We start from the raw sequence: 26988 nt of genomic DNA on the forward strand, positions 1-26988 counted from the left end.
TATTTTTTAATTAATCCACAGAAAATGTACTTCGTTGGTGATTTATCTTCCATGTTGATTCATATTATCTTTTCTTGTTGATCTTTCAAAATTAATCAGATATAATAGTAGTCCTGATAATCCTTAAAGATTGTGTCGGTCAAACAAGATGGCCACCAGATGTTGTGTTTATGTAAAAACGAAAACCGAACGAAACTGAGACAAATCCAATACTTCTCTTCTTGAAAAAAAAGTTTTCATACTGAACGAAGAAACGAGTTTTTATTTATTTATTTTATTTAATAATTCCATCTCTACGAATAACTGTTAAATGATTATGGTAAATTACAGATTTCATACGGCCAAGAATTGGCTATAAACCGACGCTTGGAAATCTATTGAATCATTTTTGAAAAAAAAAAAAAAAAAATAGCTTCATGAAAAGTTGGAATAATGTGATTTTTTTTTTTTTTTTTTTTTTTTTTTACGGTCCGTATAAAATCATTGTCATAAACATCACTTACAAGACATGCTGGGCGTATTCTAAAAGCCATTTCTTATTGCTTTCTGTGGAGTATTAAAATATAAGTTACACGTGCTGGTTCGTATTTCGTATCCGTTTCACTCTGGGTCTACTTTTTTTATGATGAGTGTGGTGATTTCGTATTTCGTTTTATATTTGCCTAGTTTTCGTTTTTACATGAATCCAACATCAGATGTCGATCTTGTTTGACCGACGTGGACCGTATTTCATGCATCATGTTCATGACAAATGATATACTTTTTCTGAATTGTTTAGACAAGGAGATTGGGGGTGGCCACTGTTGTCCTTATCATTGCAATTTATTTTTACATTAAATTTTGGTAGATTTGCATTCCATCCGTCTACAAAATATCTAAATGCAATGATTTAATAGAACGTTCATATTATGCCTCGCACAATTGCTTATATGCATGACTATATGAATTTAAAATTAACGTTGAAATAACCAGTCAATCATATTTAAATACGAACCAGAAGACTTTGTTGGTTTGGTCACTTTAAAAGAATGGTCGTTTCCTTCTTTATTTTAGACAATCGAACTATTTTAAATCTATGCGGAGAGTTAAAAAAAAAAAATTCCTACGCCAAACTCATTTAAGTAGGTTAAAAAGACAATATACTTCCGTTAGTCGGTGACCTTGAGAAGATGTGATTAAAACGTTCACTTTTAGTTTAAATACTTTGTCATTGTGGGTTCGAATCTCGTATTAGACAATTGTTGTTTTTTTTTTTTTTGTTTACTTGTTTTTTGCTAAAGCGTTCCAGTTATTTGCTAGCCGATATCGATCATTAGAATAATCATTTTTTTAAATGAATGAAAAATATTTAATAGATGTTCTTAATTTAAAATCTTAGAACATTCAATAAAAATGTTAAAATCTGTAATAGACGACTACTTTAGTTATTTTTTATAATAAACTAGCATTTCATTTCGTTGCCCGGGTGTTTGGAGGTGTATATTGACAACAAAAAAAAACAGCGGTCAATTTTTTTTTTAACTTGACCCCTATTATGACCCCTTAAAATTTATTGTTTTGGGCTCAACTACAGTTATTAAGTTAGATCCATGTTCAAGAAACCTATATCTTAAATTTCAAGTGTTTAGACCTAAAATTGGCTGAGGAGTTTGGTAGAGTTTTCAAATCGTTGAACTTTGACTCCTTAACAGCCAAATTTCTGGCTGAAAACCGATCACATCGATATAATAAACTAGACAAAATACTGTTAGAAATTCGCTCAATATATATTACCGTGACATAGGTTGACATATATTCGGTGTTTTTTTAATAGTATTTTGTCTAGTTTATTATTTATAACACCTTTATTCGAACTTACCGTGTTTAAGAGAGAGTCGGCCGCCATTTTGAATTGTCCAATACATCGGTAAACACTGCATGTTTTTCGAGCTGAATAAATATGTTACATTGAATAAAAACACAAAAAATATATTCAGTTTGGTAGAAAAGTAACTTATCTTGCCTTTGATAACATTTATTTGTTATATATTTGTTTTTTTGACAACTTTTTCGAATCTATGTGTACAGTAATACAAACCCAAAAAATCAGTAGATCAATAATGATAAATTTAAAAGTAAATTCATAACAATTATTTTATGGATGATAAAACTAGTCATAACGAGCAATTAAGTAAAGGAAAAAGGTTGCAACCGCTTGAAATCGTCGGTTATAGTCAGTTAACGTACTTCTTAACTTCCGGTGTGTCTGCTACCGAAAGCAGTGACAAAGCAAATCAGTTTCTTCACTTTTATCGTTCTTCGATATTTCTATTGTGAAGCCATTTATTTACATAAAATATAAGAAAAGGACATTATTGAAAAATATACAATAAAACAGATAAAAACAGCACAATTAGTCTTTATTTGCACTTTTGATAAGAAAACTAAAAAAAAAAAGGTTTTATTTCATTTGAAATTTTATAAGAAATATATGTTTATGAAATTATAAAAATATTTTTTTTTAATTCCGTGGCTAGCATTGCTTCATAAACTAAATAGTTCCTCACTTAAAAAGATTTTTAAACATGTTTTCAATAATTCTTTAATGAAACTAATTTCAGTAATTCTTAAAAAATTTCAATAATTCTTTTAAAAAAAACAAACTACTTTCAATAATTTTTCATTAAAATGAGACCGAAAGTCTTTTCAATGATTTGATTTTTTTTTTTTTTTTTTACATGGGGATCACCACTTATCAAGGCCCGTAAGCCACTCGGGGATAAGGGTTATTTTGTGTACAATAATCAATGGGATAATATCGTAGTAATATTTGGTATTGGAGATTTGATAAAATATCTTACTTAAGGGGGCGATTAATCAGGAATTTGTTTATGTTGGATTTGAAGACGTCCAAGTTGTAGTCAGGTGGGAAACAGGCAAACGGAAGAGAATTCCATAGGCGTGCACTTCTCAGAAAAAACTATGTTCATGGAATCTACGTTTTGATTTAGGCACAGATAAAGAGTGGGGGAAATTACTAACAGTGGTTTTAGCTAGACGGGTGTTTATCATGAAGGGGGGACCAGAGATTGGAGCTCGGACGAGCACTTGCCATGGAAATAACGATTAATGATTATTAAATAAAAAAAAAAATAATGATCGGAAAAACGTAAAAAAAAAGAGTACATGCACAGGAGATATATAGGCATGAGAGAAAACCAACAAAGGAACTTATTTGCCTTGTAACCGTTTCTAGTAGCAAACATACCAGAAGGTAGTTGACTATTGCCAAAGCATGCATACCTTTAAACTTTCAAGAACTTCTGAACATCTATCTATTATAATAAAATCGTATTAATTTCTGTTTATTCGTTCGTTCGTTTATTCGTTCACAATTTGGTTAATATGTACAAAAAGTACTGTTTCACAAACTTTCACAAACGTCCATTTCTGCCTGATATACTGTTTATTCAAAAGGAATAAACATTCAAGAGGTTATCTCATTTGTATATTACATTACAGAAAATCTGTTAATAATTAGCTCAGAATTTTTAATGGAAATTAGCTATAGAATTGTGTTAAGTATTCTGTTTAGAAATATTATATAAGTTGGTTTTTTAATTTGTTTTAAATTTAATTTACATTTAATTTATTTTTAATTATTACTATAATAACCAACATCAGCTGCGTTTAAAAACGCAAGTAAGTTTTCGTTTAATCTATGAGCTATTTCTCTTTAAGCTGTGAGATTTTATTTCCCTGTTTGAATTTCATTGATGAAGATGACTGTTTTCTGATTCCTAAATCCAAAATATGGTAAATTTTCAGGAAAATGATACCAACTTAGGATATTTGGTGTATCTTAAATAGCATATGAATAAACCCTTCACCCGGCAATATGTTTTTTACCTGGCAATGCCGGGTATGTGCAACTAGTTACATTAAAACTTGAATCTGCCAACTTTAGAGAAGGTTAAGCATTTATGAAATCTTGGATATAATTCAATGAAAGATGGAAATTGCACTATGAAAAAATCTATCACTATATCAATAAATATAGATTTAACAATAACTGTAATGATAGATTTACTAATAAATTAATAATAATATTTCCATGGATTATTAAGCCAGTCATAAAGAACAGTTAAGTAAAGGAAAAAAAAAAGACTGAAATGACCATCCACAAGTGGCTTTGTTTTGGCTGATGGGTGGTATTTTGTTCAGTCATGGGAAGACTATCCTCCCAGGCTTCACCTTCTCTCCAAAAAGTTCCTTTCTGGGGAATGCTGATAAGGCTGCTTAGGTATTTTTTGTAGATGAAAATGCACTTGACCTAATGTGTTTGCTTTTCAAAACCCCACTTGGCCTTGTGTTTAACTTCTTGCAGAGGAGATCAATAACATGAAATAATTTCTAATTATTACATATAGGAAAGAGTTAATGAAGGAATACATACAAAATATCAATAGATTTCAAAATTCTACCAATATCGCATTATATAAACATTTTTACATGTCATGGTTCCTATAGATAAGAGGCTGTTTACAGAGAAGAAAAGATATATGTGACATCTTGGAAATCTCTCAATCAAAGGATAAATTGCCTTGCGATAAAAATTGTACGATTAGATTTATAATTACCAATGCTGAGAAGATGAACTGGTATCGAAATTGAAAAAAAGTGTCTGCCTATTTTCCGATGCTAAAACCGATGATAGTGTTTTTTTGTTTTGACACTTACTGTTTCATTGCTAACAATAATGAGAAAATAATATTTATTGATTTTAAACTAAAATCTATTGAAAAATATATGTGCATATTACATTGTAATCAAGAAAAATTAAAAACAACTTTATAACTAAATATTTAGATTATTTTATTATTGGAATCCTTTGAAATGAGTAAGTTGCATATTTATTTATTTTTTTATTTTATTTGTGAACTGTTATTCTCATCTTTGTAGTTGTTGTTTAACCACGTTTCGGCCAATTATTCCTCTGGCCTTTTTCAGGTGGTTAACCGCAATGGAATAGGAATGCTGAATATCTTAACTGTATCTTCAGTAATTACTGCCATCCATAGCTGGGTCGTCGCTTATATTTTCGAAAACCATCCCCTCTTTTCGATTGTCTAGCCTCAATTAAAACCTACATCACTTCCGGTTTGGCGATGGGCGCAACAGCAAAAATGTCAGGGTTTTTTTTCGTGTTCTTTGCCTCCTTCGTGGTACGGGTTCGAGCTTGCCTGCCTGCCTACCACCACTTTTTTTTTTTTTTTTTTTGCTCAACACACACCTCCAAACACCCGGGTAACACCTGGCACCCATGCAGGTCTCTAAATAAATGATTGTTTGCAAATGCCAGGAACACAAAAGCAGAGGAAAAAAAAAATAGTTTAATTGTTTCACAGCTTGACTTCTGGTGGTGCAATATGGAACTATAGCTAAGTCATACAATATTTGATTTCCATTTATAACCCAGTAGCGGGGGGTATCTGGCGTTGCCCGGGTGTTTGGAGGTGTGTGTGATTTTGGGTAAATCAAAACATCCGGGTGTTTGTGTCGGGGGGGGGGGGGGAGTTAAAATTAAAAAAAGTTTTGGTAGGTAAATATGAAGGATCAAACCCGAACCCTTGAGTCAAAGTTGGAAATTAAAGTGTGAAAAAAAACGTGTGACATTAAACACTGGGCCACCACGAAATAGTAACGGAAACATGTTTGAATTTATTTAAGTATTAAAACTTGGCAGGTGCCCATACTTAATGGGGTCAACTTTGACTGCGGGACAGTATTTTATTTACTGCGGGGGAGGGGGGGGCAGCTTTTTTGATTTTTTTTTTCCCCCAAGATGTTAAGGGGGGGGGGCCAGCTCCCCATAAAAAGGGTATTGTCCAAATTGAATAGCAATTGTCTGATATAAGGAGAAACTCCACATTGATCAAAGCTGATTGCTTTCGGACGTTTCCGGAAAAATGCCGCCAGGATTAGTTCACTTTTATTATACGAAAAAGCTTAATGCACATGCAGCGATCGAAAAATTTTGAATATTTATCTTTTCAAAGTCGAGCAAATTAAATAGACAGGCGACCTCCATTGTTAACTCATAGATATTATGATTTAGGCGTGATATAAAAACTTTTAAGAAGAAGTGAGTTGACCGATCACTTCTCAGAAAAAAGCCTTTCTCAGACATACACAAAAAGCGAACATACATACATACACACATTTTTGCTTTTATATTTATAGATGACCCGTCACAAGTGCTACCGCTATTTATTATCATTTGATTCCATTTGAGAATTCATAAATTATAACATCTTTGTGAAAACATTCATAATTGAAAATATTAAGTCTCTTTATTTCTATATTATCATTATTTACTCACTAGGAGTTTTCACACAGGCTATCATCAAAGATTTCTCATCGAGAACAACCTGTGGTGTTCCCTGGAGTCTGAGTGACAACAAGTCTCCCCAGATTTTCAGTACTTTCCACCTCCTTTGATAACTTTGCAACTTAATTTGCATTATCGTAACAGTCATTTACCATTTATTACTTGCTGGGAACGACCATTGGTCTTCACTGGAAGTTGGGTGGCACTAAGCCTCTTCAAGCTTCTAGTCCTCTTTGCACTCATCTAGCGAAGATTTGATTAGTGCTTTCTCTACTCGGCCTTTCCATCTTCATCATCATCATCGTTATATTATATAGAAATAAAGAGACATATTGTTTTACCATCTAATTTGAACACAATGTATACAGACACACATATGTAAATTAGATGGCCACACTAAAAAAAATAACCCACTCTTTCTTTAGAGAAATGGTACGAGCGAAATACATAGATAGCTATAAGAGAAAAATATGGGCAATTTTTTTTTTAGAGCCTCTAATTGTAGAAACAAACAAACATTGTGCACCCTTAAAATTTTGGCAATGAAAGGGTGATAATCCCCTGTCGATATTCATTAGAGTTGCCTCCCCTTTGTCAAACAATTTTTTTTTCACAAATTCGAAACCATAACTATAAAATAGAGACTAACTCACAGAATACGAAAATATTTACCTAGCCAGTAACATTTCTCTTTTCTTTTCCAAACCACAACCAACATGCCTGAAGATGGTCAAAGGACAATCCGACAGAAACGTTGCACAAATAACACTCAAGATGAGAACAATTAATCAATACAAGTAACATGAATATAGATTACTTGTTAAATTTCTTCTCAAAAAAAAAATCGCAGGTTTTCTTTTACTAACGTTAGTTCTGGAATTGAGATATGTTTAAAAAATGTCTTAATTGTTCTAATTAACCGAATTTTGCCATCTCGTTTACATGTCTGTTTGTGGTGTATACAGACACATGTATTTTCTGTCTCCTCTCTTGGCCCATAATTTTAACTGATTGTTCGAAAAATGCCTCCTAAAAATGCCACTAGTATGCATATAAATTATTATTTTTCAAATGCAATCAAACTAACGTTTTATTGCTTTCTTAAGTGTAACAGTTGGTCGGAAGAGTATCATAATCTCTCTCTCTATCTTCTATATAAATAAAATGAACTCATTTTTTCCCGTCTGATTTTGACATTAATAGGATTAAAAATCAAGATATTTCATGCAAATATAATATGCACAAACGGCAGAACAATATCTGAGGTGTGTTATAGGCTTATTATTTCTCAAATTCCTCGATAATCTTAGATTTCTATACTTTTTCTGCTGAGAAGTTACGGCCAAAATCGGTTAAGATCAATGGAAGTGGTAAAATATTTTCTCTCTAATAAATTCCTCCTCCCCCTGCCACCACTTAACACCGTTTGAGGATCGTTCACAAGGAACAGTTGAGAAGAGAACACCGGTTTGGCTTCGTAGTTCTTTCATGTGAAGTTATTTAAAATCACTAAACTAAGCTGCAGTGCTCTGTGGCGTAGTGGTTAGCGTGCTGGACAATTCACATTATATTTTCACGTTTGCGCCAACCTACCGTAGTCGTTTTTTTTTTTTTTTTTTTTTTCTAAACAACTGGAATGGACTTTTCTTGGTGGCCGAACTGTTAACGTTGCAGATGTTTTTTTTGTTTTTTTTCACTTTATTTTCCTACTTTTACTCATGACTCCGGGTTTGATCCTTCCTACTTACCTACCATAACATTTTTTAAAACTCCCCCCCCCCGTCCCGGAAACAAACACTCGGGCAACGCCGGGTATCCCCGCTAGTATATATATATAAGTGACCTTGCCTGTCTGAGGAGCGGTCTCTACCAAACTACTGTGTCAATTTTTGATCTACAGACTTAGATATATATATATATAGAATTCGGCCTGAGGAACAAATTCGATTTAGTTTTTAGCCGGTAAAAATAGCTGTTAAGCGGTCAAAGTTGATAAAATTGAAGCTTGGCCGTTGACTTTAAGTGCTTCTCTATGCATGTGAAAATATACATTCATACACTAATGTCGGTTATTTTTTAGCGTTTTGATATTGACTCAGATGACAATGAATAATGCTGAAGCACTAAATATTTTGGTTTCAAGTTTAGCTAAAGCACCCAAGTCATAGATTTCTTTAAACTTTTGAAGCCACTGCTATATATTGCATACAATGGTACTAATGTTTTTTTTTACAAGGGAGTCACCACTTTTCAAGGCCCGAAGGCCATTCGAGGATAAGGGTTAATGAGTACAAGATGGTTACTGAGACAACAGCATAGTGATCGTTTTTGGTTGAATTTAGGTATAATTTTATTATTTAAAGTGACAGCAAGAACTTGTTTACATTGGACTTATAGGTGACCACGTTGTAGTCAGCTGGAAAGCAGACTAGTGGAACAGAATTCTACAGGCGGGCAGTTCTATGAAAGAAACTTTGTTTATGAAATTTGTGTTTAGATTTGGCCAGAGATAGAGAGTAGGGGGAATTGTTGGCAGTGGTAGGTGACATAATCCCATAGTCTCTTTGCTTCAATCTATTTTAGAACTCCGAAAAAAATAAAATGAAATATGAGAAAGAATAGATCAAAAGGAATAGAATGATAGGAAATAGATTATTTAATAATAAAAAAATTATTTAATTTATGTGCCGGGAAAAGAACTAATAAAAAAGCCTCATGTATAGCGATTTTATTTATGTGATTGACAACCGATGTATTTGAAGAAAATGTCCCTTACATCTTTGTCTCTGAAACTGTATTTATTAATAATAAACTTTTCAGTTTATATTGTTTATTTATTTTTATGAAATTTTTAATTAAACACATGTACTTATAATCCCTCTCTCTCTCTCTCTCTCTCTCTCTCTCTCTCTCTCTCTCTCTCTCTCTCTCTCTGATGATAACTTTGAATGACTGTTTTATAAAAAAGTAATTATAATGTAGAAATGTGTATATAAGATTCATTTTTACGAGGGGCATTCAATAAGTAATGCCCCTGACCCACTTCCCATAGGAGTAGAGCAACGAAACTTGGCACAGTTATTAGCCTTTCTCTACATAGGAACCAACCAGAGTTATGCATTCCTCCCATCGTTTGATGCAGCTCTGGAGACCGTTTTTGTAGAACACCCCAGGTTGGTCCTCCAACCAAGACGTGACTTCAGAAGTCAAGGCTGCATCATCTGGGAAACGCTTTCCTTTCAAAAACAACTTCATGGCTGGGAAGAGGTGAAAGTCAGAGGGTGCAAGGTCAGGAGAGTAGGGAGGATGGGAGAGGATTTCATAACCACACGCTCGTGCTTCTGATCTGGCGACATGCCAGTTGTGAATGGGAGCGTTGTCCTGCAGGAGGAGGGTACCTTTGCTGATCTTGCCCCGCCTCTTGATTTTGATAGCTTCCCTTAAATTCCTCAAAAGTGAAGCATAATAGGCTCCTGTAATTATGGTACCTTTTACCAGGAAATCTGTCATCACTACTCCGTCCTGGTCCCATTCTTTGGAGGTGGTGAGTCCAAGTGCTTCCACTGCATTGATTGGACTTTGGTCTCTGGATCATAGTGATGGAGCCAGGTTTCATCCTGTGTAATCAGTCTTTTGAAAAACTTTGACTCATCTTCTTGGCACATCTCCAAATTCATCCTCGAGTAGTCGGCGCATTCTCGCTTCTGGAATGGTGGGAGCAACCTGGGAATCCATCTGGCAAGCACCTTATGCATATGCAAATGGTCATGAATGATAGTTTCCACAGACCCTGTACTAATCTTGACATCTAGGGCTATTTGGTGAATAGTAATGCGCCAATCTTCCAAAATGGCAGCCTCAACTTGACGGATAGATGTCTCATCAATGGCAGAAGGGGGGTGACCAGGTCTGGGAGCTGCTTCCACAGACTTCCGGCCATGTTTGAATTCATGTTGCCAGCGTTTTACAAGGTCATATGATGGAGCATTATCACCATAAGTTTCTTTCATTTCATCAAAAGTCTCCTGTGTTGTGTGTCCTTTCAAATACAAAAACCGGATCACTGCTCGACATTCAACAGGCTCCATTTCACAACTGACTCAGTTCAAACACCTGTAAAACAGAAACTACAATTAGTTCAGAGCTGTAATTTGCCACATAATTCGAAGATATATAAATCATTGCACATGCAAAATTTCCGCTAGATCAAACAACTGGAAGTGGGTCAGGGGCATTACTTATTGCACGCCCCTCGTAATTCTGCTTTCAACTCTAGAATAAAATTGCAAGATCACAGAAGAAAATAAAATAAATAACTGAAATAGGAACAGAGGCAAGTGCCCACATTCAGTCCTTTAATTATTTATAATAACATAAGTTTCAGAATTACTCCAGAACCAGGTAACCAGATTTAGGATGCCATTTTGATTTACAAATTTTAATAAATGGTGAACCTCATACAGTGTATGCTAGAGAATGTCATGTCAGACGGGATAAAATCTGTAATCGATTAACTTGATTGGAATTTATTGTTGTATAAATAACAGAGTAAATATATCGATCTTTCACTGGATAGTTAGAATCGAGTATTGATTTGTCTGATGCATTGCTATCTAATTTTAACTTGAAAAGCCTGACCAGTTTAATTTTATATATAAGCTTAAATATTTTTAATAAAGCCCCATATAAAGCATATTTTGTGTTACTTAATTTATCAAGTTTAATTTAATATTGACAGATTTTTTTTTTTATTTTCTAAAGTAATACCAAAATATTCTTGGATTCAGTAGCAAAAACAACGAATTGTCTGACAACAAATGAATGGTTCTCATAGACAATTTCACAAATGTGTCTGTTATTTTATTTGGAATTGGCCATCCTGATCTCTTGAGGTGATACCTTACTGGCTGTGAAATCTTCATGGCAATTACAAACTAATTCTCAACCTAAATACTGTTTGCCAAAAGCCCGGTATGTCTACTCTGGCTTGTTGATTTAAGGTCCTGGATATGACCTTAAACTATATCCAGTGGTGAGGCCTTAGCTTGCGGGCTTTGGGGAGTGTGGAGCCACCCTTTAATTGCCATTGCTCCCAGGTCCACTCTGACCCGGAGTGGTAGTACCTGTTAGGGTCCTAACTATGGGTTAAATAAAAGCCGACTTGAAAACAACAAATATATTCTATTAAAATTTTTTTTTAATTTTCAAAATAACTGGATTCGGCATTAAATAACCTGAAAAGGGTTGATATGCCGTAAAACAAGAACAACCATGAAAACAACCATGTTGATTTAAAATTTCATTCTGAAAGCAAAAAAGTATGTTTTTCACAAATACATAGTAACCACATTTGCTCTCTATTACTGGATTTCATCTGTCAACAAACTTATAAATGTATCGCTAATAATTCTTTTATGTTTTGAGATGAAATTATGCATCTAACTCATGTTCAATTTCCTCTTGTGACGTTAACCTAAGGCTATCTAAATGGTTTTGTAATCCTTGAAATAAGCGATAATTCGAAAGAGCTAGATCAATAGACTATTCAGGATAAGGCAAGAATTCCCAACAAAATTCTCCTAGGAGTTCTTTGGTCAGTAGTGCTGTGTGAAAACGAGCATTATCATGATGGAAAATGACTTTCTTTCTGTTGAGTATAAAAGGTCGTTTTCGGGTGAAAATATTGCAGAAAAAATATACTTTAACAATAAATTAGAATCATTTAAAACGCTTCTTCTACAAACCGGCAAAAACTTTTGCACCAACCAAAAATGTCTCTTGGGAGGTGATAGTTTAACTACCAATTTAAAATATTTCCAAATAATTTTTACAGCTTTTGTTTTTGTTTAAATATTCTTTGGAGAAAGCTACCTAGAAGATTGCAATATGTTCTTGTATTTTGCAGTAAAGTCTTAAACAAAAAGGAGGGGGATTTTATTTGGATATTGGTCTAAAGAAACCAAACAATTTATTAGTGTTTTGTTTTTCAGCTTATTATTTATGGCCTAGGATAATTGATTGAATAAATAAATTCATGATTTGAAAAGTGATATGTTTTTTAATATATATATTTTTCACTTGGAAATCATTATTTATCCAAATACATTCTCTGCCTGAACATTTGGATATTTGGAAAGGAATGCCAGAAGAAAATAATCATTTCCCCTGAGTAATCGATTTAAAAGTGATTCCATTATAAGAAATTACGTATTGAGATTGATTACAATAAAAGAAAAGATAATTCTACAAGAGAAAAGAGACTGCTTTAAACGTTGCTTCATATTTTTATATTTATTACTTCATTTTGTTTTTTGTTTTTCATACAAAATGCAAAGTAATCATATGATACACATTTTTATCATTTGTAACAATCGATATCAGAGATTTATGAGTTAATTGAAAAATGTTTCAGCATCATGTTTTGGTCTTAAGTACAAAAATAACAATTATGTACGTTATTTTACAATATTACTTTCCTTTCTTTGCTATTGATCCAGAACCTGGCCCAAGATAGTGGCGGCATCTTCTGGCACTTTATGGTAAAAGTATTGGGAAAAGTTGCCAGAAAAAAGCCGATGTGAACACTGTTTGACAATAAATTACAAAACATTGAAATCAAAACTTTAATACAGAAAGATGAGACTTACCGAAATTTAATTGCACAAAATTTGTAGTTTTTTAGGGGTTTGGGGAGGGGTCTGTTTAAAAAATCGTTTTTAAATACGTTTTAAATAAATAATTTTTTCAAGACAAAAAAGCATAGAAACAATTTTGAACGAAAATCATCTTTTTTCATGGAAAGTATCTAAGAGTTTTTTCTTTTTTTTTTCTTTTTATTTTTTTGCAAGAAAAGTTTCAATAAGATAATTTATATTTTTCGTGGAAACAACTATGATCGAAAAAAAGTATCAGAAATTTGTCTGGTGACAGCTGATTGCTGATTGGCTAATCGTGTCAGCTTTTCCTGGCTGCTTTTACAGCAGCTTGTAGACTGCCGGAAGATGCTGACACGACCTTGGGTCAAATTCTGGATCAGTACCCTTTCTTTTTATTTTATATTTTTTATAAAATTTTTATTTTATATTTTTTATAAAATAAAATATATGCTGCATTTCAAATTATGTGATGTCTTTTATGCTTCTCCTTAAATAATAGGGGCAGCATAAAATGTTATTCTCTCCCTTTAGTGCCCAGGAGAGCATTATTTGTATATATTCATGAACATCGATAATGCCTCTGCAGAACTTTATTTAACAAACTGACTAATTTACTAAATGAACTACAAAGAGATGAATATTGTTTCCCAAGAATATTAATTTATAATTTGATAACTTGTAAAAAGAAACCCGAATGATACAAAAATATAAATAAAGATCATTAGACAGTAATATTTTTCAGATATTAATAAAACTTATTTGATATAAAAATTCAAATTGCTTCATTTTTTTTTTTTAAATATTTATATCTATATAAAAAAATCACGGAAGTAACTCAAAATTGACTTTTTTTGCAAGTAATAATTACTATCAACAAAGAAAGCCGTTCGCATTTAACCGCACTGATTAGAGTTTTATTAAACTTTTTCCAGTGTTAAAAAAAAAAAGATTGAGCTTACAAATTTGTTGAAGCATTTAATGAATCTATACAATATGAAATGTTTTCATTTCTATGTTTTTTTTTTTGTTTTTTTTTTCCTCAACTTTTCTCCAAGTTTCACTCTTCCAATTCAAGTTTGTCTTTATGAAATATTTTTCAGGAGAAAATTCACAAGATGTTGGAAATACAGATTTGTCAGGTAAAACTCATTTAAAGCAGGCATCAATTTCACAGACATTGATGCAATCTTGCTTTTATTCAAACCTTCTACTTCTCTAGCATGAGTTGGGTCTTACAACATCTGATTGTACGAACTGCCAATCTATGCATTCAGCTATTAGAATGAATAAAGGGAGATTGGATACAAAACCATCGATTTCCTCAATGAAAAACAATCCTCATATATTAGGTCTTATTTCTCCATATATACACATACATGTACCTTATTTTGATCCTAATTTCAAGCAAATCTTTTTACTTCTAATAGTTTTTCAATATGAGGAAACCATTTTGAAAGATCAAAGATTTACAAGCGTAATGTGTAATAGGCTAGCGATTTACATGATGTATAAACGGACAAGAATTTTCACTTTTCTTTTTTCAATAGTTCTGCCGTTATGAACGCAGCATCCATCCCAATTCAGTCGAGATGGGTAGATTGTTCTTGTTTTGTTGTTCATCTTTACTTTAATTACTGCTGGATTGTTTTAAGGGTTGGTGTTTTGAATTCCGAATACCATTCAAAACTACATTTCTGAATTTTTGAGATGAGGATTAATGGTTTGAATTATTTGGATTATTCGGACGACTGCTTTCATGTTAAGTGTCATTCACACAACGTTTCGGGTGATATAACCTCCGACCTTCCGAATCCATAAAAAGACATATATTGTACATTAATAACTCGTTTAAATCAATCTAAAAATTGAAAAAAAAATAATAAATTCTATTTTCAAAATCTGCTTAGCAAGTCTTAAAAATGTGTATTATAATTCCAATTACTTGGATTAGTTTTATTCTACATTTTTATTATATTATAGTATTCTACATTTTGGATGTTATTTTCACAACGTTTTAATCAATGAAACCTCTGACCTTCTTCAGGTGCATCTTTTTGAACTCGGCTATATATGAAATTCGTATGGCAGAATTACATTGACACACCAATTCTCACCAGATCACCAAAGTTAAGCAATGTTGAGCCTGGTCAGTACCAGATGGGTGACTATTTGGGAAGACTAGGCGCTGTATGTACCTTCTGGGAAGGTTGGGCATGGGGCCAGCACCCTCACCCTGAAAAAAGACTCCTCGTTACAAAAGCATCTATAAAAGTTGTAGATGGCCTTGCCCTTCCAGGGGTTCAAAACGATGGATGGATGGATGGATATATATGGAATTCCAAACTGAACTGTTTAATTCATAAGTTCTCGTTCATTTGTTTTCGTTCTCCATGTGAACCCTTGGTGTTGAGCTACAATCAGTTCTAATTAAGAGTCTTCCTGAAATTCAAGGTTAAATCCTCACTAAAAATGACATTAAGAATAAAATAAAAATCATTTGCCAAATCGCTCTGATCCCCAACATGCCCCAATTGAAATGAATGGCTCTCGTCTTGGGAAAGCGCCATGTCTTGACAAACTTCTGGGACTTACCTTTACTCTTGATCTGAAATGGAACACATACATCAAATCTGTTGCAAGATCGCTGGAAAAATGGTTGGATTACTCCACCGCTCCAGTAGGTATCCCACTACTAATTCAATCGTCTATCTATATAAGAGCCAGATATGTCCTAAAATGGAGTACTGTTGCCACATCTGGGCTTAGCATTCCCTATCCTGCCCTGACAGAGTTCAAAATCTAATAAGTGATGCCCTTTTCTCTTCCCTACAATCTCTTTCTTACAAAAGAGACATCGCAAGTTTGTCTCTCCTCTATCGCTATTTTCATAGCAACTGCTCGACTGAACTCCAATCTATGGTGCCCCCTTGCCAAACTTTCACAAAAAACACTCAACTAGTTACAACCACTATATCTGGTTTTCCCCACTCTCTATTTGTGCCTAAATGTACACACAGATTCCATGAACAAAGCTTCTTTACCCTAACTGCATGTCTTTGGAATACTGTTCTGCTGGCATGCTTCCTAGTTGAATACAACATGGTAGCGTTCAAGTCTAATGTAAACAAGTTCCTGTTAAGCCGTTCTCATAAATCATTAAATTCTACCCAATTTACACCATAGATGATTACTACACCACTACCTGACATTCGTTAACCTTTATCCTCGAGTGGTCTTCAGGCCTTTATAAGTGGTGACTTCCAAGTAAACAAAAAAAACAAAAAAAAACACACACACACAAACTCATAGCTAATGGAACGATAATGATTACAATGGCCAAAACGTGAAAATAACATCTAAAATAAGAATAGTCATCTGAATAGTCATCAAATTATACAAGCTATCCACCTTCATTTTAAAAAATTCCAAAACATAAAATCTTATGAATTTTACTTTAAATAATTAACTGCACATATCATTTAATTTTCTAAAATATTCCCCCAAATACTTCCAGATAGCGTTCAGAAAAGTACACTTTGTTCATAACTACCGGATTGTTTTATCTTAGAATTCTTACCTCCGTTTCGTGTGAAGTTCATATTTTCATGTATAATTTAAAAGCAAACTTAAGCAATCAAAAAGATGAAGATGGAATTAGGCAAACATGAACAGCAGAAAAAAAATGTTCTACCCTCAAACGTTGAATGAAAACGCGGGGGTGGGGTAACACGAATTTTTATGGAGTGCTGACAAATTATGAGACAAAAACCTAAAATGATAATGCCCGTCTGACCATAAATAATACAGATAACACTTTCTAAATAAGTTTTTTTTTCTTTTTTCAGAATTTATTTTATAATTAGGATGATGGTTATTATTTCGTATGCTGCCTGATATCAGATAGTGAGCAACGCTATAATATATGTTAGGCTTCACAATTTGCCAGCATGTAAGGCGGCCATGTCTGAATGCAAGCATAAAGCATGATTTGAGTTGTGCAGAATCATGAGGCACCTCTTTTAAATGCAAAAACGCACACGCACACACACACACATGTATATGAACTTTGACCCCTTAACACCCAAATATCTGGCCGAAAACCGACCACAAAGATTTTCCCAAATCTCAGTATTCTGTATATCAAATTTTGAGTCTGTAGACTTAAAATTGACAGAGTTATTGCATAGGGAAATGTAAACACACAGACACGCACACACAGACATGTTCACTTTTATATATATATAGATATATATTTCTATGGCGTCGAATGGTTCAGGGTCGACAAACGAAGCCTCGTTGACTGAAAGAGATGGCTGTTTGTAGCGACCAAATGTAACTGTTTACCCTCAAATAAATAATAATAATAATATATATATATATATATATATATATATATATATATATATATAAATACTTCCCATATACTGGCTAAAAAAATTGTATACTTGTATAGTAAATAAAATGTATCCATTTTTTAGATGAGTATAAAACAAATGTCTATTCCAAGTGAAACGGTCATATATATATATATATATATATATATATATATACACTAGCATTTCAGCCCGGCGTTGCCCAGGTGTTTGTATGTGTATGTTGAGCAAAAAAAAAAGTTGTAGTAGGAAGGCAGGTTCAAACCTGTACCGCAAAGGAGGAAAAGAATGGGGAAAAAACCTGACGTCTATGCTGTTACGACCACCGCCAAACCGGAAGTGACATTTTTTTAAAATTAAGGCTAGACAATCGAAAGGAGAGGATGACTTCCAAAATATCGGCGAAAAAAGCAACCCCCCCCTGTAGAAAAGTGCCCAGTTTAAGGTGAAGATATTAATGTTTTTAGCCAATTTTTCGATATTTGTCGTCTGAAAGGTCGAACTTCAAAACCATCTTGGTAAAATCCGTCGCCTTTGTCGAAAGTTTTAGGCAGACATGCAAACATACATACATACATACATTTATATATTGGTAACTAAAAAATTTAGACCCAAACCGAATAAAAAGCTTGCCCTATCTCTGAATACCCTTTATGTAAAATTTAAAATTTTTAGACTGGAAATTGTCAGAATAATTTGGTAGAGACCGCAGAGGTCAAATTTTTTTTAACTTTGACCCTTATTATGACCCCTTAAAATTTATTGTTTTGGGCTCAACTACAGTTATTAAGTTAGATCCATGTTCAAGGAACCTATATCTAAAATTTCAAGTGTTTACACCCAAAATTGTTGGAGGAGTTTGGTAGAGTTCTCAAAGGTCAAATCGTTGAACTTTGATTCCTTAACAGCCAAATTTCTGGCCGAAAACTGATCAAATCGATTTTCCCAAATCTCAGTACCCTGTATATCAAATTTCGAGTCTGTATACTTTAAATTGACAGAGTTATTGCGTAGGGAAATGTACACACACAGACAGACAGATACACAGACACGTTCACTTCTATAGATATACTAGCATGGGTGCCCGGCGTTGCCCGGGTATCTGGAGGTGTATGTTGAGCAAAAAAAAATAAAAAGCGGTCAATTTATTCAACTTTGACCCCTATTATGACCCTTAAAATTTATTGTTTTCAGCTCAAATTAAGTTATTAAGTTAGATCCATGTCCAATGAACCTATATCTAAAATTTCAAGTGTTTAGACCCCAAATTGTCGTAGGAGTTTGGTAGAGTTCTCAAAGGTCAAATCGTTTAACTTTGACCCCTTAATCGACAAATTTCTGGCCGAAAACCGATCACAAAGATTTTTCCAAATCTCAGTACCCTGTATATTAAATTGCGAGTCTGTAGACTAAAAATTGACAGTTATTGCGTAGGGAAATGTACACACACAAACACACAGATACACACACACAGAGACAGACACTTTCACTTTTATAGATATATAGATAGATATAGATATATTAGTGGCCTGGCAAGGCCACAGAGGAGAACTCAGAAGCAGCAAAACTAAGGCTGGCCTACCAGGACACTATATATGGGAATGTTTTATTGATTTGAAAGCATAGATTTTTTTTACCAGTTGTCATAAAATTTTAATCATAGATTATTATTATAATCTTCAAGAAGCCTGCAAATTTTCATATAGTTTCGTCACATAGAACCAAAAATATGACCATTTCAATATTCAATTTGGCTACGAGTATATATATATATATATATATATATATATATATGTAATTGTAGCCAAATTGAATATGCAAGTGCTCATATCTTTTGTACTATGGGACGAAACTACAAGTAAATTTGCAGGCTTTTTGAAGATTATAAGACTATTTTATGGTTAAAAGTTCAAGTTTTTCAATAGAAATCATGAAATGCTAGTCTATATATCTATATAAGTGAAAGTGTCTGTCTGTCTGTCTGTCTGTGTACATTTCCCTATGCAATAACTCTGTCAATTTTAAGTCTACAGACTCGAAATTTGATATACAGAATACTGAGATTTGGGAAAATCTTTATGATCGGTTTTTAGCCAGAAATTTGGCTGTTAAGGGGTCAAAGTTCAACGATTTGACTTTTGAGAACTCTACCAAACTCCTCCGACATTTTTGGGTCTAAACATTTGAAATTTTAGATATAGGTTCGTTGGACATGGATCTAACTTAATAACTTGATTTGAGCTAAAAACAATAAATATTAAGAGGTTATAATAGGGGTCAAAGTTAAAAACATTGACCGCTTTTTCTTTTTTTTTTTTTTTTTTTTGCTCAACATACACCTCCAAACACCCGGGCAACGCCAGGCTGATATGCTAGTGTATATATATATATATATATATATATATATATATATATATATATATATATATTAATGAAATCCAAGGGATGTAGTGTTTACCTGATATAAGCAATGGTAAACTTCAAACTAATATAAATAACAGTATTTCTATATAGAAAATTTAATCTCAACCGAATAAAAAAAGCACAATACGCAAATATGCAATAGAGCATTCTTTGAAACTCTGTAGAATAAGGACTTGGAAATTGTTTTTTGGAGTATTCAGTCGAACAGTAAATTTGGATTGTAAAGTTCAACTTACAGTTTTGATTTTCTTTCTCTTATATATTTATATGTATATATATATATATATATATATATATATATATATATATATATATATGAGAAGTATTTTTAAAGAAATATATCATGAAAGATATCCGATGACTTATGTCTGCATATTTTGCCTCGATCTTTTAGATACCTGATTAATTTTAGTGCTCAAAAATCCCTAATGGACACAACTATCGATTTTGACTTCGTCTACCATACTTTCGGTTTGAAATAGTTCTCTTATGGGAGGCCGAAGAGGATTTATTCTTGCAATCATCTTTGTAATGGGGGCTTCAGTATTTTTTATACTTGTTTGATATTTTATTATTTATTTTTATTATTATTTTTATTATTAGGATTTTTATTGTCTTCTTAAAACTCGGAATGCAGCTGATGCATAGGTTTATATCATCTTTTTATTAAATATTTCATGTACAATCATGCCGGGAAGAAAATACAGTGTTTGTGCATTTTAATTGGATTTGTGTTAAAAATGCCTTTTAAGTGAAAACATTATTACACAATTACACGTCATTTAGAAATTTGTAAAAATTTGGAAAATTATGGAAAATGATCGAGTAAAAAAAATAATTATAAGAAAAAACGAAATTTATCGAATAATGTGGTTTTCGTTTCTTAAAATTACAACAAAAGTTTATTCGGTTGCAGGAGATAAGTTTGTCATACAAAATCCGTATGACAAACTGACTTACCTCCCTTGTTATTAGTTAACTTTCACAATTTCCAATTAGAAAATCGTGGATGGAGAATATACGATATTAACATTTTTTGTTGTTTTTTGTTTGTTTGCTTTTTTTTTTGTAAAAAGTAATTCTAGCACATCTTCTACACGATCATTTTTACAATTCTTTGGAATTTTTACTAATTCCGACATGGCACGTCAGTACGTAATAGTATTTTTACTTAAAATATATGTTTTTATATCCAATTATAAAGCAGACGCACTGAAAATACGTTTACAAAACAAGAGGAAATCTTTACTTTAATTTTGACTTTCAAGTTGTATTGTGATTCAAACCACCTGGTAGTTTGTCTATAATGTCTGGAATAACTGAGATTTACTGCTCTCAAACAAAATCTCTTCAAACATGCCATTATTTTTGTCAACTATATCGACATTGCTTAATAGTCTGATAACAAAACCATGTGATGCATGTTTTTAACACTTGCTGGCAATGTTTTTGAGCATAGTGTGGCTTATGATTAAACATCTTATATAAAGTTGCTGTAGCATACGTTAAGTTCAAGATGGCGTCCAAAATACTAACTACTGTTAAAGTTATCTCAGTGTCAATATTAAAACTGAATTTGCCAAACTGCTTATGCACTATATCGCACTTTCTTGGGATATTTTTTTTCAATGTAATAAATTCCACACTCTGGGTAAAGCAGTGGCTCGTCTTTCCAATATCTTATTCAAGTTGTGTAATAGTAAAATATCAATTAATTTGCAGACTACACTGTCAAAGAACTTATCATAGCATCAAATTTCTGGCCATCTATTGTGTGTGTGTGTGTATTATTTATATATATATATATATATATTAGGGTGTTATAGACAAGGTCTACAAGTGCAAGTTATGAAAAGCTCAATAGGTGTTGTTAGCTAGAGTTATATAAAGAAAAGGTGAGAAATTAATAACTGTGAAATTATTAAGTTTACATAGGGGGAAACATAACAAAATCCAATTTTTTTTTTAGGATGGCCAATAAGTACGATCGTTTCGGAAACGAAATCCTTTTATTTATTATTTATTATGCTTTTATTTCTCAATGCTTTTCTTTGCAAATATCGAATAAATGAAAACGATCATACATGAAAAAATTGGATTTTGTTATGTTTTCCCCTATGTAAACTTGATAATTTCACAATTTTTTCTATATATATATGCGTGTGTGTGTGTGTGTGTCTGTGTGTGAAACTCCCGTGAATTCGTGTCAAAAGCCAAGAGTTTTCACATAAAATTTCTACAGCCATTTCACATTTCTATTTTGTAATTAAGATTCATTATTTAGGTTGCTATCGATTTTCTCCTGACGAGATGATAGCCGAAAGAGCTCTCGAGAAACTTCCGCCTATTACTTTTAAAAAAAAAAAAAATATATATATATATATATATTTCTTCACAGAGAAAAAGATGTCCGTGAAGAAAACATTAAACCAATCAACAATCGCCAGCGTTTGTTGAACGATTATGAAGCCAGATCAGTTAAAAGATGGGTTTGTTAATTTCAAAGTGGCAACAGAGCTGTGAGTGACAGACTTTTACAACTGAAGCATCAAAAGAGGCGAGCAAAAATGTATTGATAATGGTGGTGACTGTGTAGAAAAATGAATTCTGGAGCACAAAAAGGTTGCTCATTTTAATGGTAGCCCTCTCGTCTTCATAGCTCTTCAACGTTTTAGCTTTTGAGAGGCCTTACTTGTGGAACATCCCTCATATATAAGCAGTATGTAAAGAAAGATGAGACAAAAGAAATGACAGGTCTACTGTGTAAAGACTTTTGCTTGGAATAGTTTTTTTTTTAACTTTGGGGCCAAACTTTCGTATTTATTCATTTAGATAGATTGAATTTTGACTTTTTCTCTCATATTTTGGATTCTGATATATTCAGTGTAGACATTCCTTTTGCAGATTGTTATCCTCATCTTCATAGTTGTTGTTGTTGTTGTTGTTTCACCATGTTTCGGCTAACTCATCCTTTCACGGGATAGGAATGCTGAGTGTTGTAACTGTATCCCCAGTAATTACTGCCTTCCATAGTTGTTGTCTCACAAAGTTTTGGCTAACTAATCTTCTGGCATGCTTGGGTAGGATTGAAACCACTATAAGTTACAAGACTCAGCATTCCTATCCGCCGCGATTAATTACCTGAAGAAGGCCAGAGGATGAGTTGGCCAAAACGTGGTGAAACAACAACAATTATGAAGATGAGAATAACAGTTTGCAAAAAGAAATGAACACACAATTTATGGAGCCTCATCTCAAAAGGATTTCAAAAAATAAAAGTAAAAAAAGATAAAACAATTTCTCATTTTATATTTTAATGTGTGATACCTCTTGACATCTCGTAATATATCCGTGGGTTTACTATTGCAAAAAAAAAAAAAAAAAAAAAAAAGAAAAAAAACACACACATTTATCTTCTGCTCAAGAATATTTCTTATTTTTCCACTTGGAATTGTAAGGATCTTCAGATTTCATACATGATAGAAAACCTTTTTTTTTTACTATTTTTTTTTTTTTTGTTGCTTCAAATTAATAATTGAAACCAAATCTTTTATTGCTAAATAACTGTTTTCTTTTTCTTTCTGATTAAAGAATTTGTCTTTTTTTTTTTTTTTTTGTGAAAAACACCAATCTTTCTCTCCTTACCTTTCTCCCCTTATCTTTGCAAATATAGGAGAAGGATTTTTTGGATTGCACAACCCTTGCTTCAGTATAGGTTTACAATGGGTATTCATATATATATATATATATATATATATATATATATACGGCATAAACGCGTTGACACACCGGTTCTTGTAAAATCAACGGTTAAGCAACGTTAAGCCTGGTCAGTATCAGATGGGTGACTATTTGTGAATTCTAGGCACTGTATGTGCTTTCCGCTTATCTCGGCATTTGTTTCCAGTCGTCCTGTACTTCACTTGCCACTGGTATTTAACAATGTCGTCTCAGGAGAGGTGTGGTTGAAAATTGCGCACCTCCTGCCACAAAAATTTAACGTGCAACCAACCCTTCATGGGTATCCATAGTCTGTCCAAGACTGAAGGAGCCTGCTTCTTATATATATATCCCTTAAATTAACATTAGCACTATTGTGAATTCGAGAAAGCAAGTTGATGCAGTGATGGCAGGTGATTAAATAACTTACTGACTAAATAGTTTTCTAACGAATGATAAAAAAATATAAAAATCAAATAGTTTTTTTTTAGATAGTCTTAAAGGTTAAAAAACTTCCAAGATTTTATATATATATATATATATATATTATAATTTTGCAATAACCATGACAACGATATATTATAACAAGTGTATCCTATTAATACTGATAACCATTGAGTTTAATTAACTGGGTCAGTTAATATTGACTTGAGTTTAATTGGTATATGAACATTGCCGGAATTTATTAAGTAAATTTTGGTTTAAAAAATCTCTCTCTCTCTCTCTCTATATATATATATATATATATATATAGCTGTGAAACAGCGAAACAGTAGGTACTGTATGTGGATGACTCTCTCTCTATATATATTATATTAGTTATACTTACCTGGCATTACTCAAAATGGGATAAAAGCATTTTAGTTGATCATTTTTATCTTTTGTACATGTATAAACATTTACAGCAAAAGGAATAACATTTTAGTTGTAAGGTAGATAACTCATATTCGTTAATTTAAAGTATGAGTTATTCCCCTTTACTTTATTTGAATTATGCTTGTGATTGAAAACACCAATGATGTGTTATGTGACAACATAAAATTTTATTTCAGTTTTATTATCTATTTCTTTCTACGGAAAATTTCTGAATTTGCAGGGCTAAAAGGGAAAAAATCGTGATGTTTGTTAAAAGAAGTATGAAGAAAAATCTGACATTCATTGGAAATCTATTAAAGATTTTTTTATTGCTGACATATGCTGATTTTATTTTTAGGTGATTATCTAAAAATGTTTTAAATGAGTAGTTATTAAGTTTAGACTAAGTATTATTTTTTAAAAATAACTTGTAGTGAAGCACATTATTATATTGCCAATAACAGGGTACAACAATAACCAATGAAAATTGCCTAATTAGAAACAATCACCCCAGTGGTACACCTATCTATTTACAGCAAAGAAAAATGGTATATAGAAATAAGTGACGTCTATAACATAAATATACAGCATAATCGCATTGACTCACAGAAGTTAAGTAACGTTGAGCCTGGTCAGTAGCAGATGGGTGACTAATTTAAAAATTCAAGGCATTGTATGTAGGAAGATTGCGACATCTTGCAAGAGTTGCAAAAACCTAATGTCGTCATCTCCCCTAATGGGAATATACATGCAATTGGGGACTACTTGTGTATTTCATACTCCCATGGAACTTCCTCCTTTGGAGGAAGCCAGTTTAACCCGGATAGGGTTAGTGTCGTTTCCCCTTTTTATAACGTAAATGATCAATTTGCAATAAATTTTTAAAAACATTTGATGGCTTTCCCTCCCTGTAGAAAAGTGCCAAGTTAAGGGTGAAGGAATTAATGTTTTTAGCCAATTTTTCGATATTTGTCTTCCGAAGGGTCGAGCTTCAAAATGATACCGATCTCGTGAAAATCCGTCGCCTCTGTCGACAGTTTTTGTGATATATACATACATACATATATGATGGCAGCAAATTCATTTTCAAACATTGCCATTGCTTGATATAACACAAAAAAGAAAGAAAAAAAAAAGATATACAGAAACACGAAAACAAATCAGTGATGGGCCGCACGAAGGTGGCTTTTAAGCCCTACCAAACTCTGGCATTCTTTGGCACACATTGTGCAAACATGTGCGCCACGAGCAGCATGTTCTTGATGGTCACTTCTATGTATAATCAAATGCCGCTTCAAACCACCTGCTGTTTTGTACATCCACCCGCAGTTGACACAGGTTAGATCTGACAACACAAGACTGCTTTGTGGCCCACTGCACTGATGAGTAGTCTACATACATACATACATACATACATACATACATACATACATACATACATATATTTAAACAGACAGATGAGATTTATATAATAGATGATCAACATGCAATAAATTTTTAAAAACACTTGATGGCTTCAATAAGTATTACTGACCATTTATGCATGTCAAAGATAGCCATACTTATTATTCAATTAATCAGCAGCCGTTGTTTATATATTTTATTATCTTTGTGAGTGTTTCAGAAAGTTGGTAGGAGAACCTGGACGGTGAAGTGACCTGAAGAATCAACAAATACAGACAACCAAAGGCAGCATTTAAATGACGAATCTTCGTATATCTATTTATTTTTCAAATGATCCTTCACATATAAATAATAATAGCAAAGTACTTTGCTGTATGCTCAGGTACCCACTTTGCAGGCACCCTTGCAGTAAGTGGATATTGTAAGAGTATCTATTTCTTAAGGGGTTTAAAATTTTTCAACTAATTACTGAAGTGACTGAAATCCAACCATGAACTTTAAAGCAAATAGGTTATAGTAAAGTTACACATAAAAATTGAAACAATGGATCACAATGAAGAAAAAAGGGACCCTTAATGATCCGTAACATTGTTTTTAGCAGTGTTATTTTCGAAGGTCAAAATTAAGAGATACAATGCAATAAATTTTGGCCTATGTTGGGGACCAACCAAATTTCATCAAGATTTGTTGAGGAGATGGGGATGGAGGAGGGTGATCAGATTCAAATGTGGTGAACCTCAACTTGGTGTGCACCATCCCTAGGTCGGAGACCATCATCATGTCAGGTTTGGTCATGATCGGTCCAGTGGTGTGGGCTGTAGGAAAGTATATATGCATAGGCTATGATCTTGACTTTGACCGTAACCTTGAAAAATGGTATGTATAAGCCCTAAGTGGGGTATCATCATCATGGCAGGTTTGGTCATGACCGGTCCAGTGGTGTAGGCCGTAGGAGCGTTGTACACACAGACACATACAAGCACTACTACTTTATATATATAATTAAAAACAACTGAATTAAAATATCACCGTGCAGGTAATTAATGTTTAGGCATTTAAGTATTAATATCATTCATAAAGTTGGAGAATAACACGGAGAAAAAACACCTTGTTCAATACGAAATAGTTGATGCAAGATTGTTAAGAACTAATATTTTATACTTATAAATTTACAAAAAAAAAAAAT

At 32.9% G+C, this 26988-nt stretch overlaps 1 protein-coding gene across 17 annotated transcripts in view; it reads left to right on the forward strand.

Moving 5' to 3' along the window:
- The window catches only part of LOC145269663 (zwei Ig domain protein zig-8-like), a 1012799-nt gene that overhangs the window by 955158 nt on the left and 30653 nt on the right, over positions 1 to 26988 (forward strand). For 10 of the 17 annotated variants that reach the window (XM_080125377.1, XM_080125383.1, XM_080125409.1 and 7 more), the window contains one exon: positions 14127 to 14165. The exons of the other annotated variants lie outside the window; for them this stretch is intronic. In XM_080125377.1, the coding sequence (XP_079981503.1) occupies positions 14127 to 14165 (39 nt within the window). The remainder of the gene's footprint in view (positions 1 to 14126; positions 14166 to 26988) is intronic. 17 annotated transcript variants of the gene reach the window in all.

Source organism: Euprymna scolopes, chromosome 4 (genome assembly GCF_053919585.1).
Source record: "Euprymna scolopes isolate OS-2025 chromosome 4, ASM5391958v1, whole genome shotgun sequence".
Taxonomy (NCBI): domain Eukaryota; kingdom Metazoa; phylum Mollusca; class Cephalopoda; order Sepiida; family Sepiolidae; genus Euprymna; species Euprymna scolopes.